This window comes from Cololabis saira, chromosome 10 (assembly GCF_033807715.1).
Source record: "Cololabis saira isolate AMF1-May2022 chromosome 10, fColSai1.1, whole genome shotgun sequence".
NCBI classification, from domain to species: domain Eukaryota; kingdom Metazoa; phylum Chordata; class Actinopteri; order Beloniformes; family Belonidae; genus Cololabis; species Cololabis saira.
In genome coordinates this window covers 22,843,005-22,859,720 of record NC_084596.1, presented here as the reverse complement: position 1 = coordinate 22,859,720, position 16,716 = coordinate 22,843,005, and the positions used below count along the sequence as shown (strand labels likewise).

The window sequence follows — 16,716 nt, the reverse complement described above, 5'->3', positions numbered from 1 at the left end:
CTCCCCTTCCCTCCCTCATATGGTCAATAGATTACATCATTCAAAATTATTTAACATATGTCTATCAATACTAGAACAAAATTAAATAATCAAGTCCTGTGTAAACAAATTCATTAACATAGTAGATGATTCAGTTCATTAGTCCATTAAAAGCAAAAAATCCAAAAAAGGTCCCCAAATAAGGTCAAAGTCTCTAGTTTTTTTTCTAACGGAATACAATATTTTTTCTGGAGTACAATATGATCCAAGTTCATTGATCCACTGTTTGGGTCCTGGGGGGTTTTCCGATTTCCAGTTTTTTAAAATACAATTTTTTGCTGCAGTGCCTGCAAGCAGAATGAAATACTTTTTATGATAGGTCATATTCAATGAACTAATATCTCCCAGTATCCAAACTTTAGGATCAAGAATATGGGATTTTAAAATGTTTAAAAAAGTAACACAAATCTAACTCTGTCATGCTTTGTTCTGTTTGCTTATCTGAACATCAACACTAAACAATCTGCTGGCTGTCATGATTCACCTCATCCTGTTTTCCTGATCTCCAGGCATTCTCAGGGTTACTTGGGCTGGAGGATCTCACCGTAGAACGTTGCAATCTTACTTCCATTTCTGGCCAGACACTGTCCTACCTCCGCAGTCTTGTCACTCTTCGCCTTCGCCACCTCAGCATCACTGCCCTGGAGGACCAGAACTTCCGCAAGCTCTCAAACTTGCGGGGTCTGGAAATTGATCACTGGCCGTACCTAGAGTACATCTCTCCTCTTAGTTTTCAAGGCCTGGACCTTCATTGGCTCTCCATCACCAATACGAATATCACCTCTGCCCCATCTGCCTCTTTCAAGAACCTGGTGCATCTCACCCACCTCAACCTATCCTATAATCCCATCACCACACTAGAGCCATGGGCCTTCAAAGACCTGCTGAGGCTGAAGGAGCTCATTATGGTAAGCACCGGGTTGATGGCAGTGGAGCCACACGCCTTCGGAGGCCTCAGACAGATTCGGGTGCTCAACTTCTCCTCCAATGATCTGCAGACTCTGGAAGAGGGCTCCTTCCATTCTGTCAACAGTCTAGAGACCCTCAGAGTGGATGGAAATCCACTGTTGTGTGACTGCCGTCTGTTGTGGATCCTGCAAAGACGCAAGACCCTCAATTTTGACGGCAGAGTGCCAGTGTGTGCGGGGCCGGTGGAGGTGCAAGGGGTCAGCCTCAGCACCTTCACCGATTCTGCACTCTTTGATCACTTTACATGCCAGAAACCTAAGATACGCAACCGTAAGATGCAGCAGGTAATGATTTAATTCTTAACACACTCTCAGTATGTGAATTCTGACTTTGTAAATGCAGTCATCTGCAAAAGTTGGTACCCCCATATATTGACATGTCGTTTTTTTTTGCGTTTGCATGTCAAACATAATAGAAATCATCTGATCATACTGGGGCTTAGTAAAAGGCATTTTTTAGGCATTTTAGGCATTCACTTATAGATAATTCTCCTACCCTGAGCTCACACAGTACAGTAGCATCACGGCCATGCTCCACAGGGAGTGCTTCTGAAGAGCATTGCAGCATCATACCATAAACAACCAATCACATGTATTTCTGTTTGCTTTACAAATCAGCTGCATGCTTTGAAATAATCCCACCCCATGTACAGTGTCATTGGTTAACGCTCGCTTTGTAGGTGCAATTTGATTGGCTGACGCTTGCGGTGAAGCTTGAAAACTGGAAAATATCACAGCTTTTGACGAAAGTTTTCTGCCACCACAACATATGAAACTCACAATTCAGTTCAGTACTGCCTGGCATCACTCTATTAAAAAATTAATGGACAGCACTATTGAAGACACTTCCAGTGTCAATGTGTGAGCACAGGAATTTGAGGTCCAATCACAGAGCTTCATTTAAGTTGAGTTCTACTAAACCACACCAGAACCTTTATTCTTTTATTTTTCAGGAATTTTGATGTAGAATACTTGTGTGTTTCAGGTTATTGTCCTTTTGCCTGACGCATTGTCCACCTAATGAGCCGTCAGACAGATAGTTTCATACTCCGATATAAAGAGAGGTTCATGGTTACCTCAATAACTTCTAAGTGCCCAGATCCTGTGCCAGGAGCATAACCCCAGATTATCACCCCTCCACTGCCGTGCTTGGCAGTGGACACAAGGTTTTTCTGCTCAAATAGTGTTTGGTTCTAACCAAACATGCTGGACATTAAGACCATATAATGCCACTTTGGTCTCATCTTAGGACATTGTTTTTAAATAGCAAAGGCTTTTTCCTGAGAACACTTCCTAAGAAACCATAATACTTCAGTTTTCTAACTGTACTGTCATGGACTTTACTGTTTAACATGCTCAGCCAGGCTTGTAGGGTCTGATATGTAGCTCCTGGGTTTTTTGCATTTCTCTAAGAATTGAATGGTCTGATCTTGCGGTAAATAAGCAACTGTGTTAAACATTTTCACTCGAAAATACTCTTTCTCTGTAGACAGTTGAGTTTTATTATGCTACACCTAACCTTTTACTATGCCTACTAAATTATAGGATTGGGGAAAGGGGATACTAGCTTTTGCACATGACTGCCGCTACCACGGCCATACAAAGTATTGTTTAATATTGCAATTTATTTTATATTCACATAGATTTTGAGTCCCATAAATGTATTTATCCCATATCCTGAACCCCAGGTGGTAGCTCGTGAAGGCCAGCCAGTGAGTTTTCTGTGTCGAGCTGATGGAGATCCAACACCTGCTATCATCTGGATTTCGCCACAGCGCAGACGGATCACAGCCAAGAATTCAGGACGAATCACTGTTCTCCCCAGTGGCACATTGGAGATCCGCTACGCCCAGCTTACTGACAGTGGAACATACATCTGCATCGCTAGTAATGCTGGAGGCAATGACACCTACTTCGCCACTCTGACGGTGCGCGGCCAGCCGTTAGATGCCGCCTCAGCCTTTTTTCTTAACCGCTCTCTGTACAGCGGAGAGTTCTTCAACGACACAAATCTAAACAGCACACGTGTTTTCCTGAAGTTCACCTTGGACCTGACCACCATCTTGGTCTCCACAGCAATGGGTTGCATTACTTTTCTCGGGGTTGTTCTCTTCTGTTTCCTGCTGTTGTTTGTGTGGAGCCGGGGACGCGGCCAACGCAGGAATAACTTCACAGTAGAGTACTCTTTCCGGAAATCTGAACCCTCAACCGGAAGCTCTTCGGGAGGGACCAGGAAGTTCAACATGAAAATGATATGAAACAACGCAGCCAGGGGTCCCTCGGGGGAGGCATGAGCACGTTCCAAAAGCGTGTTTGACACACGCAAACACACACAGCCACTGAACCACAAAGAAGTTTGAAAATGAAATTTACTCTCCTGCCCATGGCTCTTCTCTTAATCGGGTGCCCAAATCAAAACTGGAGCCATGGCTCAATTTGGTTGGAGAAAAAAGAAATAAATCATCCTGATCAGTCTACTTCACAGTGTTTTCATTCAGCTTGTGGTTAACACATTTGAATGGTAATGTAAGGAATAATAGTGTTCAAAGAGCATCATGCTGAGTTAAAAATTATAGGAGATTAGTTATAATTTGGCGTTAATGATTGCTAAGCTCTGGAGCACGGGTAGTCCCATCTCCCAGTTGCATTAATTAGAAATTGAGACCCCAAAAAAAAATCCTTTTTCGTTTAAATTTCCCTTTTATGTAGTCATTGCTATCAGGGATTTTTAAAGATGTCATACGGATAAATCCATTTGGAGAATTCATAGTTACGCCTTATTACAAATCATGGATGTAGAGTTGTAGATATGAGTGATACGTTTTTACCACTAAACAAAATGATGATTTTGTAAAACCGCTTAAAATGTTTCAATATACAGTTTGATATCCTTCATTATCTAATCTGACCACAGCTCAGTGGTGAGGATCATTAACATTTTCCCAAGTCATTTTCTTTCAGTGATCAAAGGCTTAATGGATGTAGGATAATTGATCCAGTGACAGTCGCACAGACAAAACATGAAAAAATAATCTGGCCTTTTCCTCTTTGTGAGATTTAGTCTCAACATTAGCTGTGTGAGTTTGGGACGAGCGCACTGACCAAGAGCTGCCAGAGCTGCCTGTGGCCAAGAGGGGGCTGGGTAGGAGGTGAAGCCCCATGGACACAGGCTGCCAGGCCGACCAAAGCACCCAACACTAAATAGAGCAAGGGGGTCCGGGTTGGTGGGCACGCAAGGGTTGATGGATAGAAACAGAGGATAGGTATATATGATGCTGACCTCTGCATCCACCCTCTCCTCCCTGCTCACTGGTGTTGCTGCTCACCTAACCTTACATGCTGCCCGGGGGGAGCAGCCTGGGGTGTTGGGTCTTACTCAGAGACAGACAGAGGACACACAGTCCCACAAGGAGGTTTTTACACAACAAACACCTTCATCTTGGTTGATATACAGCAAGCACATTTATGGATTTTTTTCTCAGGAAGAGTTACATAGGAAGACCACAGTTAGAAAGACAGCAGATATTTACTGTGTTGATACAAAACATTCCAGCAATACTATATATAAACATTGATTCTCCAAGGGAGAACTGATTTGTGTGTAAAGAAAAAGCCATAGTTAGCATAGGTTGAATTTTTATACGCGTATGCATGATTCAGTTATACTTTTGTCACCACTGCCATCTTAGAGCTGTATAGGTGATGAAAAGACTGTCTGGTGTCGTTGGGTTGCCATGAAGTTTCTCCTCACAACACACATTAGCGCAGAGCCTAATCAAGATGATTGGAACTGATATGAACAATCACATTTAAATGTGCATGAGCACACAAAAAGCACCGACCTATCTGAAGTTGTGACGCCGGCTGCTCTCTCTCTGTCTCTGACGGCCAGTGTGCGAATGTCTCTGCCCCCCTAGCCCAGTGCATCCCCCCTCCGCCCCTATCCCCCAGACACCCCCACTGGGTCCTCCTTTGGGAGGGGTCCCTGGCTGGAGACCGAGGAGTCAAATGTAAATGAAGTCGTGTTAATCCTACCCACACCATGTCATCATATAGTGGAGAGTAGTGCTGTGGTTTAAAAATGAAATGTTACGTTGCTTCCTGTGTGTCCCTTATTTATGATTTCTTCAGCAGTTGTTGTGACTGTGACCTTTGGACTGTCTACCTTTGCAAAACGTCCTGTTCTCAACACCTCAGACAGCATGTGGACACATCTCAGTGTGTGTACTAGATGAACCCAGGCCAGATAATATTCACAAAGAAAACACAAGTAATCTGAAGCAGTGGTTTGTGCTAAGCTGTCATCTGTTATTTTCAGTTTTATATTTGAATATGTTATTTGCCTTAACTAAAATACCCCTTATACAAAAGAAAAATCACTACCATTGGACCTTTTGTCTTCAGTTGGGAAGGATGCAGCCGGCATTCGTGTCCTGGTTTAAATGTCTCTGCTGTTGTCACAGGGATATCTGCCCCATAAGAGATTGACAATGGTTGACAAAAGGTTCAGTGCTGCTATCAACGATATTCATCATGAAAGCAATGACAGCTTGTTTCCTCTGCGGGAAACTTCTGTGACAGTTTGTTACAAATTTTCATCCCTCTCTGTTGAAGGAGCACTTCAACATCTTTCAGCCTGTATCGATTTAGAAGAGTGACCTTAAAAAACTAAAAAAGAAACCTAAAAAAATCTACTTCATCATTCCTTTATGCTGCTTTCCAGTAATTACTGGTTTCCTCTTAATGATAAGGAAACCTCCATAAAACTCGTTCAGTTATCAACTGGCAATTGGAAAAAAGTTGCTGTGTTTAGTGGTTTACTGGATTAGAAAGAGTACCGTATACAGATGTGGACAAATTTGTTGGTACCTTTCCATTAAAGAAAGAAATACTCACAATGGTCACTGAAGTAACATGAACATGACAGATATTTCCAAAGAACCGACAGAAAGACATACAAAAAAACGTGATGAAACTGGACAAATTAGTTGGTACATTCAACTCAAAATGTTGTCACACCCTGTACCAAACGCAGCAAGGCAGGCACAGAACCTGAGCCTCCTCTTTGTTTTATAGTAGCTGCAGCCTTTTCTTTGAATGTTTCATTATTGTTTTCGAACATAGAGCTGACGACTTTCTCCAGTTTTGTCTATTTCTGCCCAAAGGGAAGTCTCCCAGAGGGTTTGTGGCTTATAAATAATTTTTTTTTTCTTTTTTTTTCTTTTTACAATTTCCAGTCTGGCTTTTTCTTATATACTTTTTTTTTATTTAACTTTCAACAGTGGAGTCCTCCTCTGTGATACACCTTTCCTCGAACAGCAACAAATAGTGCGATCTGACAGTGATGTACCTTGACCTTGGACTTCACTTTAAATCTCTTTGGAAGTTGTTCTGGACTCTTTTGCCATTACCCGTATCATCCAAGTCTTGTATTCATAAATTTTTCTCAAGCTGCCACATCCAAGGAGGTGAATAAGAGTTCACCATTTAAATAGTCAGACTGACTGTAAGATTGAAGACACCTGTGATGATAATTACAGGACCCAATATCAGATTTCTACAGTATGAATCAATATTTACATAATGGTTATTTATTATAACTTTTGTCACTATCAAGTTATTACACAACCATTGTGGGTTTTCTGTCTTCACTGGAAGGGTCCCAAAAAATTTCTCCACATTTGTACATGATATTTCATTGTAAACAAGGTAAAAGAGTACTAATGAAGGATTCAGCTCTTTTAGTGGTGCATTTCCAACTGTTAACGTGTTCCACTGCATCGAGCACCTCAGAGGTGGTTATGCTGAAATTTGATACATCTGATACTCCTCGGTTGTTTTAATTACTCACTCATCTCCTCCTCTGCGCTTGCAGCAGGATTTCAGAAATTATTATTGACATAATTAAGACTCTGCTTACATGCATGTACAATCAGATGTTGAAGCACTTATATGAGTAATGATCAACGATGTCTTTTAAATATATTAAGTGCAAGTTATTGTACACCTTGCAGTAACTACAATCAATAAAACAGTCATAGTATTGAAAAACAGAATAAAAAGACAACAGGTAAAAATATAATATATAGAAATCAGAGTTATTTCTTGAAAATGCCACCTTGGATAAATAAAGGAATATCAGCTATGCAATTAGGTTGTAATGTCACATCCAAGTAGTCTCTGAACTGGATCAATATCCACTTGCCTTTGTTCTGCTGTGAGTTTCACTGAAGAACATTTTTTAGGGAGAGAAAAGATCCAGATGCAGTCTAATAAACATGTGCTAATAACATGAAGAGCTTATCCTTATCCTTATCAGAAATAATGTTAGAATGAACAACATGTTAGAGGTTACAAGTAGACACATCTTTTAGTTTAATGTGTCATGCTCTTAAAAAAAAAAGATTAGAAAACTCTTATGAACATGCTGTCAGTTTTATTACAAATTCATGCTTTGGTGTTAATTTGGTGCAGGTAACAGAACATCTAAAACTCTTTCTGAATGAATCATGGGAACTATTCTTGTCCCTTGTCAGAGATAATGAAACCATGGTTTCTATGTCAGGAGGAATAACTGAGCAGCTGTTAAAAATTCATGAGACTGAATGAGAATAGATGAGAAAAATGGCCTGGTTTTTCGTTCCACTCTTACCAGTGACCGCAGTCATTTTGGCTCTTGTGGTGTTGAGAACATGATGTTGCCTTTATGGATGTCTTCTCTTTCCCGTATCCAGCCCTTGTGTGTTTCCATCCCCCAGTATTTCTCGATGGAACTAGATTTAGAAGACAGTGAGAAAGTCTGTCATGATTGTTGATGGTGTTTTCGTGCTAACATCAGTCACAAATGTAAGCGTAGATGAGGCTGTGTATTTCATTTTCTTTGCTTCTCCTCCCTCCTCTCTTTTTCCTGTCCTCTTCACAGTATTAGACTGGATTATGGTTGTGTGGTAGTAGACACGTTTTCTATGTGGTTGGTGAGTTGGTGTTGTAGTTTTACGATTCTTTGCTCCTTATAATGCCACCAAATATGGAGCAGTGATAGGATCAGTGGAGTTTAAAAGATGAAAGGGGTGACCCAGGTTCCCTAAAAAAAAAAGTAATAATAACTATTTTTAAAAAATGACTGAAGTTAAATGAAAATGTAAAAAAAAAAAAGAAAAAGATAAAAATTCCGATTCCCGCTCAACACCCTGCCCAATCCTTAAAAACCAAGTCTTGAAACCCCAAACCCCCACAGACTGCACTATACATGTTCTCTCGTAATGATATCTTATCACACTTGAACTGTCACTGTTAAAGCAGAGCCTCAGCATTTGCCTGCTGAGGTGTATTTCAAAGTTGGCCTGGGCTGAAAGAAGCATTTGTTTTTATTTAAGCCTCACAAGTCCTTCAAAACTGGAGGAGCTCATGATACTTCCAGTTAAATATTAAGTGAAAAATCCAATATCATATACTCGTTTCATCTTAAATCTCTATCTTCAAAGGTTTTAGCCTGTCTGTTAAAGATTTGAATTAATATTGACTCTTTGCAGAACCATTTTCTAAATAGATCACCTCAAAAAGGTTACCAGTTCAGGCAGTTTTGCAGCCAGACTCTTGTGTCACTCTGGCTAAATGACTCTCTTGTGTTTGTAGTTACTGGCGGAAGCCAGCCTGATGCATGTCCAATGCCATGGTTCTTGAGAAACTAGGCTAAGCAATCCCTTCTGCTCTCCTCTGGCTAGTGTTGCTGGACCTTTGTCTGGATGCCCCATTTACAGCAGCAGAAACGTCACCTTCCATCCAGGAAACCTTGTGGAATACAGACCACTATTCCCCCACTATATAGACCACTATATCATAATGCTAATTATTTCCAGACTCATAATTTGTTTTTTTGTTATGCTGTTTCCCCTTCAAGCCCCAAATTAAAGAAGGCTTTTCTTTTATTAGCCTTATTCATCTGGCTAATAAAGGCACAAGTCTCACCTTTAAAGCTGCATTTGTACAGCTTTCGTCTCCTGACATTGCTGAATCTCTTAATTAGCTCTAGATAAATTAATGTCTCTCTCCACATCCTACAGCTGTTGTTTTGATTGGATTAGACTTGAGCTGAATTATCAGAGCTGAGATGAGCTGTAATGGGATGACGGAGAAGTGAACTTGGCTGATAGAGTGATTAATTCGCTTATTAGTTTCATTTTATATGGCAGACATCGAAGAAAATCGTATCAATGGACCACTGGAAACGGGATTATTTTTGTATTTTCTTTAACCGTATAGGCTATAGTTATTTGTCAGACAGAACTGTTATCTGTGACCATGATTTTCTCGAGTTGGACACAGAGATGGTCATGCAAACTGTAATTTCTGGCTGGTATTCATGTATAATTGGACACACTGCAGAGCTTTGCTGGAATAGTGTTTAAAGCACCTTGGGCAGATAATTGCTTCATCTTAACCTTGACCAGACAAAGCCAAGTAACCCTTGTTTTATGCGACACTACTGCCCCCAAGTGGTTAACTTTTGCAACAGCACTCATTAGACCCCGCTGATGTGCCCGTGTTGTTTACTGTGAGATAAGTGAGATAAACCCCCAGTTCAGTAGAAACACTTACAACAACTAACTGACTGTTAACTTCATAACTCCTCATATAGCCATAGCCCGAGCTCCTTTTGGTGCTGGGTGTGGGACGTCGTTTCCCCTGTGAAGCCTACCAGATGAAGTAAAGTTTTCAAGAGAAACCTGAATCTGCTCAAAAGTGACAGCTCTGAACTTCACATAAAACACAATATGTCACAGGATTATTTTCTTTCTGTATATTCCTGAGTGATCAACAAGTGGTCGGTGACTCTAAAGCGGAGAAATGACTTTCTTACATGTGGTCTTGGCAGGTTAAATCTATGCATGCCTTTTGTATACAGTGATTAGTATTGCCAAACTCTTGAGTGCACTCGCATGGAAAGCGAAGGGTGCCACTGCTGCTGGCCATGGGACTGCTTGAAACAGAGCAAGTAATTAAAATGAGTTTAACCCAGTCAAAGTCAGGTGGAATTAATCACTTGCATTCACATATGTTTAAAGTAGTGAGCATCTTACAAAAGAAATGTGTTTACCTTGGATGATTGTACTTTTACACACATCTGTACACAAACTAATGCTCTGGTTCCTAAGCTGTGGATAAAGCGATTGATATTCCAAGCAGAATGGTGGGACTGATCAATGCCATATAGGGGAAGGATTATCAGTGGGATACTTTAATTGATTAGTCTAGAGCATTCTCACATTCTCTCTAAATCACTCTGGGGTAGGAGGAGGTGTGGAGGACCTCACCAGACCTGGCTGACACTCATTTCTGGGTTTCCACATTGCCTTTAATGAAGAGTTTTTCTTTTTAATGACGAGAAGGTGCCAGATTTTGTGTTTTGTTTTGTTTTGTTTGTTTTCCTCCGGGTCTGAGCCAGTGAGACGCCCTCTTACCTCCTCCACTCTTTTGACAAAGATGTTGAACATTTAGCTCTGCATTTATTGGAGCCCTTTAATGACCAAAATACCAAATCAGATTTTGTGAGAATATACTCCCCCTCTCCTCTCTCTTTGTTCTATCTAGTTTTTTCTCTCTGTGTCGCTTACTCTCATTCTTTCTTGATGTCAACCTGGCACCAAACTCGTAAAGTACTTGTCCAGCTATCCCTCTTTTTTGTCGGATCTTGCACAAATGCAGTCATATTTCTCTCTGACATGGTCATCACTAAATCATGAAACCTAGGAATGAGTGCTGGGGGCTCCAGGTAAATGCAGACCGGATAGCAAGACATGTAATGCCAATTATGATCAGACATTATGGGATATCACATCAAGTAGACTGTTATCAAATAAACACCAATTTGGACTCTGATCTTCTCCGTCTTACATCACCGTCTGACTGCACCAGAACTTTTAACAGGTATGTTTCGTGCCATAATTTGTTGATCTGTTGATGTGACGAGCAGAAAGTGTACATATTGGATCTATTAGCCATATCATGTCATCAAATCTGTAGACCTCTTTGCTGTGTCTGGCAGAGGAAACTGACTGTTGAACTGTAAATAGTGTAGTTACTGAAACATAGGATTTAAGTGCTGCTTCTTTTCTCCAGGGATCACCCAGGTTTTGTTCAGTCCCATGGCTGCTTGGTCTCGAAGGAAGGAATAACAATGTACCTGTCTATAAAGCACATATGATTCATTTTCTTTTTTTTTAATTACTTCGGTGTAAGTTTTGTATTCTGTTTGTCTTGTAAATTTACTTCTTTTTAGTCATAAAAGCATGATGTGACTCTGTCAACAAACTCCGGTGTCCCTTCTTCGTATCGACTCGTAGCACCTGACATGACATTTTAGTTTCAAAACAGTAAATCACACAGTTACACACGTTTGATTGTTGATCATCCTGCTGTCGCAGCCTCCACTCTTCTAAAAAGTGTGCTTTAAAGATTTGAGATTGGGACATAAGGGGACACATCTATAGATGACAGAAACATCTTAAAATATAGAGAAATTAATTCGATATTAAAAAGTGCATCATTACAGTTGGGTCCTTAGATATTTGGAAATTTCACAAAAATATGGCATTTGCTGTTTATGAATCAAGGCCATTTAAAGCAAAATAGTTCAATTTTCAGGAGTTCAAGAGTATTTAGATAATTGACTGAAAAGAAGCCAATTAGAGAGGTGTGGTCTATTCGCTGTTACTTCAAGACAAATGAAGCACCTACAAGGTCTGAAGCTGGTGTCGTGTATTGAGTTGGCATTTTGCAGCTCCTGGAGCAACCAATATTAAGCCCAATGAGATTGCAGAGCAAGAGAAGGAGGCAATTATCAGGTTTAAAGAAAAAAAAAAACATACCGGTAAATGTATAGGACAGATGTGTGGTCAAATCAAAAGATTTATACATTCTTAAAAGAAAGAAAGCTCTGGTGAGCTCAACAACACAAAGTGGATGATTGCGGAATAGTTCTGTAATGAAGAAAAAACCCTTCACAACATTAACAGAAGTCAAGTATACTCTGGAGAAGGTAGGTCAAAATCTGCAATCAACAAACGTCTTCATCAGTACTCGAGTTGAGGGGGGATGAGGGGGGATGGCATCCCCCCTGAAATAAAAACGGTCAAAATCATCCCCCGTGTAAAATTGCCATCCCTCCTTTCCATCCTTTACTGCTATTTCAACATTTAGAGTCATCACCAGAAAAATAACACCAGAAAAATGTGGCAATTTTCACCTTTTTCAAGTAAATTTTCACTTGAAATAAGTAGGAAAATATGCCAGTGGGACAAGATTTATCTAAAAAAAAATCTTGTTCCACATGCAGATTTTTCTACTTATTTCAAGTGAAAATCTACTTGAAACGGGTGAAAATTGTTGTTTTTTCCAGTGAAGAGTCTTGTTTTAAGTGTAATGAGATTTTTTTTTACTAAAATGAGACATTTTAACTAGAAATAAGACAAATATTCTTGTTAAGATTTGAAGTTTTTGCAGTGATCCATTTTACTTATCCTGTTAAGGACAGATGTTTTTTATTTTTGTGTTTTGATGTATTTTATGTAAGCCCAGTGGATATTTAAAGCTGTTTTGGTCAGTGCTATTATTTGTAATATATTATATTATTTGTAATGAGCACAAATTATCTGTCCCCATATGATAAAATCCACCATTCCCCCTGTTTTTTTTTTACAACTCGAGTACTGGTCTTCATGAATGTAAAGAGGGTTTACAACCAGCTGCAAAGCACGGGTAATATTCAAGACCAGGGAAGCAAGACTTGAATTTACCATTTAACATTTGCTTTAAATGGCTGTAATTCTTAAATCTTAATTGCTATATTTTTGTAAAAACACTTAAATAAAACTTGAAGTATTTTAATAACCTCTTTACTCTTTGTTTCAAATCCATCATGGTGGTATATAAAAACATAAAAGCCATTAAAACTCCAACATTATCTGAATGCTACTGGATTTACTTGTACATATGTATATTTCTTGCCGGTGATTAACAAAACAGGCAACAGTAGAGTCGAGCAAAGACGGCAATGAGCCTTCTGGGTAAACCAAACACTGGCATGTTCACTTTTGAGGTAGTGCGGCAAAAAAAAAGAATCAGTTAAGATTTTTCGCCTGTTTCTCCATCTTTCGTATCTCACACTAATACAGAGAGGTTAGACAGTATCTTCACTCAAACTTATTTTAAAGACAGAACTTTGTCACTTGCAAGTCTATTAAATTAACATTTAGTCTTGTATGAAAAGGCAGAGAAAGAAACACAGGCCGTATCATCTCCCCGATATTCTCCACTCAAATAGAGCATCATCCCTCTCAGTCATCAACCTCAAATGGATCATTAAATCGCCACATAAGGAGTGCATCTTTGCTGAATGATACAGTTCTTACATGTTCTTTGTTTCTATTTTATCTTCTTCATTATTGATACGTGTCACATTATTAAATGGCTACATTTTGATTTGTACTTGCCAAAAGAAAGTTCTCATGCAGTACTCTTGTTTAAGGGTCAGCCCTGACCCGTTTTAGGTTTTAAATGCATAAAATAACCACTACATTTGTTTACTGCTTCAAGGCCTTTCGACTTTTTCAAGAACCTCTATTTCAACAAAATAAAAAAATAAAATAAAAATATTCACTAAATTATAAAATGCTCTGCTTGACCTTTGTGTTGTTAGGGTTGGTTTTTACACGATTTAAAAAAAAATAAAAAGATTATAAATCGATATTTAGAGCAAAAACTGAAATCATTAGTGAACCGTCAGCTAACATACTGGGAGCCAGCTCCTTTCACAATCACACGAGCTTCAGGGGTTCTCATGTTGCCTTGTTATCCAGTATACCGTCACAAAAAGAAAGAAAGAAAGATGGGCATGTCCAGATACGTGAGGTCAATTCAGTAGGGTTGGTGACTCCAATTTGCAGCATGCAATAATGAAAAAAAGATTTTTAGTGACACAAGTTCTGGATATTATTTTGGGGTGAAATGAGGCAGAGGACACAGAACAGCAAAGCGTACGGACAATGTGGAGTATCATCCAGTAAACATGTTTAATGAGTCTGATAAAGAAGTGGTGAAGCTGCTCTCACTGAAAGATTCAAGTCTAAATATGGTAAGATGTGCTGGAGCTCAGTACCTCATGAAGTACATGGCAGGGCAGCCAGATGACCCCTGAAATCACAACATTTGCTGTGACGAGAGTCAGGGATATCAACATGTTTTGAGCTATCTATGCCATTGTCACTAAAAAGAGTCATTATTGTTATGACAAACCCACACTTGCAAATCTATATTTTGTGTCATGACTTTTTCTGCTTTTCATTTTCTTTCTATTAAAGTTTTATTGCTAGAAAAATACTTTTTAGTCTTTTTCTTGAAGTAAATATATAAATAAATATATTATACCATACTGTTGTACCATAAAACCATATGTTACTATAGTTAATGACATTCAAATAAAAAGTAAATAAAATAGATGTGTTTTAAAAGATTCTAATACTCCTCAGTAATAGTCAGGTAACACAACAACCTTTTTTTATTTATAGGATATTCTTGAGGTTCATTTGACCATTTTTGTAATTCAAATCAATGGGTATACTGACTTCTTGTTCATGCACAAGAATGCCTAACAATGTAACCAAGAGATGAGGAAAAAATGGATGTAAGATACATTTTCTTAGTGTATTTTGCAGCTTATTTAAGACATGGGTTAAAACTGACCTAAGAGATGGTAAATGAAAGCTACCACAAGAGGAAGTTTAAATAAAATTTACAGAAATTGTTTAAACAAAGTCAGTCGGATCAAAAAAATCAGTTTTTGTGTCCACCGCTAGATGGCAACAAAGTGCCACATGTATAAACCACCACAGAGAAAACGAGTAGCCTGTTAGCCGATTGGTTGTTTCTTTATTTGCTTTGGTCAAAACAGACAATTTACCCAGACTGCTTTGCACTTTCTGTAATGTCTCTTCATCTCGATTCTTCATCCACCGGCTGAAGGCAGAACAACAAAACCAACAGCCCCACTGCATCACTAGGATAAAAACCAGAAAAGAGGCCCTAGTGTGTGTGTGTGTGTGTGTGTGTGTGTGTGTGTGTGTGTGTGTGTGTGTGTGTGTGTGTGTGTGTGTGTGTGTGTGTGTGTGTGTGTGTGTGTGTGTGTCCATGTGCACACTGTGCATATGCATGCAGGCATTTGATCAACATCTTCGATTAGGTGTCCACTTAACAAGTCAGATCTCCACCACCTCCCGCCTTGTAGCCAGGAGAGGGTCCCGAATGCCTCGGCCCCCACCATAAAGGTCACTCTGCAGAGGTTAAAGGTGCTCACACACACACACACACACACACACACACACACACACACACACACTCAGAGCTGCTCTCCCTTCCTCCAATATCTTCTGTCCAGTAGGTTTCTCCACCCTCCTCCATCACTGTCTTTCTCTCTCCCTCCTTCTTTTCTCCGTGTCTGCTTTGTTTGAAATTGATTGTCTCTACCATCACAAAGACACTTGGTTCTGATTGATTGATTGGTAAGGGAAGAGGGAGAGAACGTCGACACTTCCAGAGGTCTAAAGGAAAAAGCAAATGACGCCATTTTAATGCACTGGAAGGTGTTTCAGCTTACTGAGGTTTTAAGCCCCTAAAGCAGAGAAACACCCGGGCCGATTAAATTTAGATTAAATATGGATGAGCTGAAACAAACTGCACACACAAACTCGCAGTCACGCTTCTACGATGAAACAAAGAGATACAGAGACAGAGTTGTGGGGACAATTACACACAAAGAGAAGGAACGACACAGTTATGAACGTGAAACACACATAAATACACATATTTTATACAAATACACAAAAACCACAAAAAAGACACAGAGCTAACAAAAAAATGCAAAGATTACCTGTTGTTTTTTTTGTTTGTTTTTTTGTTGCCCATTGCTGTGGAAGTACAATTCATCCTGCTGTTTATATACATATATAATTCATGCGTAAAAGAACTGCTCGGCCCACCCCTAATGACAGAGGTGCTTCGTGGTTCTCTTTTTTTCTTTCTTCTTTTTTAATATGGGAATCACTTGAACACATACAGGAGACAATCTGCAAACACAAAATAAGACCCAAAAAAGGTGACGCAAAACAGAAATGAATGTGTCCTTGATGTCCCTACCTTGTTTCTTCATTTGTTTTCATTATCTTTTTAAGCCTGAATTCTGTTCCCCGTTTTCTGTCTTTCTCACAGCCTGTATCATAAAGCTTCCAACCTCTTTCATTATTCTTATGTACTTTATGTCTTACTCCTCCTTTCAGCCTTTCTCTGAACTCTCAAATAAAACGACACCATGCAACTCTACAAACAATAAATAAACTCATAACATGTCGAACCACACAACTGTTTACATTTCACACACTCCTTCAGAGAAGTTTAAAAAAAAAAGAAAAACTGAACATTCATTTTGCTGTGACTTTAATGTCACTGTCATTGTTAAACAGAACCTTTACAATAAAGATTTGAGGTATATCAAGATGAATTGTCTACACATGCCTGCCTTGTTGTAATGCTACCCTGGATGGAGGGAACAGCAAAGAGGGTTTGGATGAGCTGGATTGGGGGGGTCACAAGCGGTAATCATGTCGACACAGTAACCTCTCTACTGATTCTCTCACTGGTTGATTGTGTCACCGGTTTA

At 39.4% G+C, this 16,716-nt stretch overlaps 1 protein-coding gene across 1 annotated transcript in view; it reads left to right on the top strand.

The window, feature by feature from the left end:
- LOC133452630 (leucine-rich repeat and immunoglobulin-like domain-containing nogo receptor-interacting protein 3) overlaps positions 1-11,308 on the top strand; it is a 48,204-nt gene extending 36,896 nt beyond the window's left edge. The window contains exons 3-4 of the mRNA XM_061732085.1: positions 549-1,292; positions 2,696-11,308. Of these exons, the coding sequence (XP_061588069.1) occupies positions 549-1,292; positions 2,696-3,265 (1,314 nt within the window). The 3' untranslated portion in view covers positions 3,266-11,308. The remainder of the gene's footprint in view (positions 1-548; positions 1,293-2,695) is intronic.
- The last annotated feature ends 5,408 nt before the right edge of the window (positions 11,309-16,716 follow it).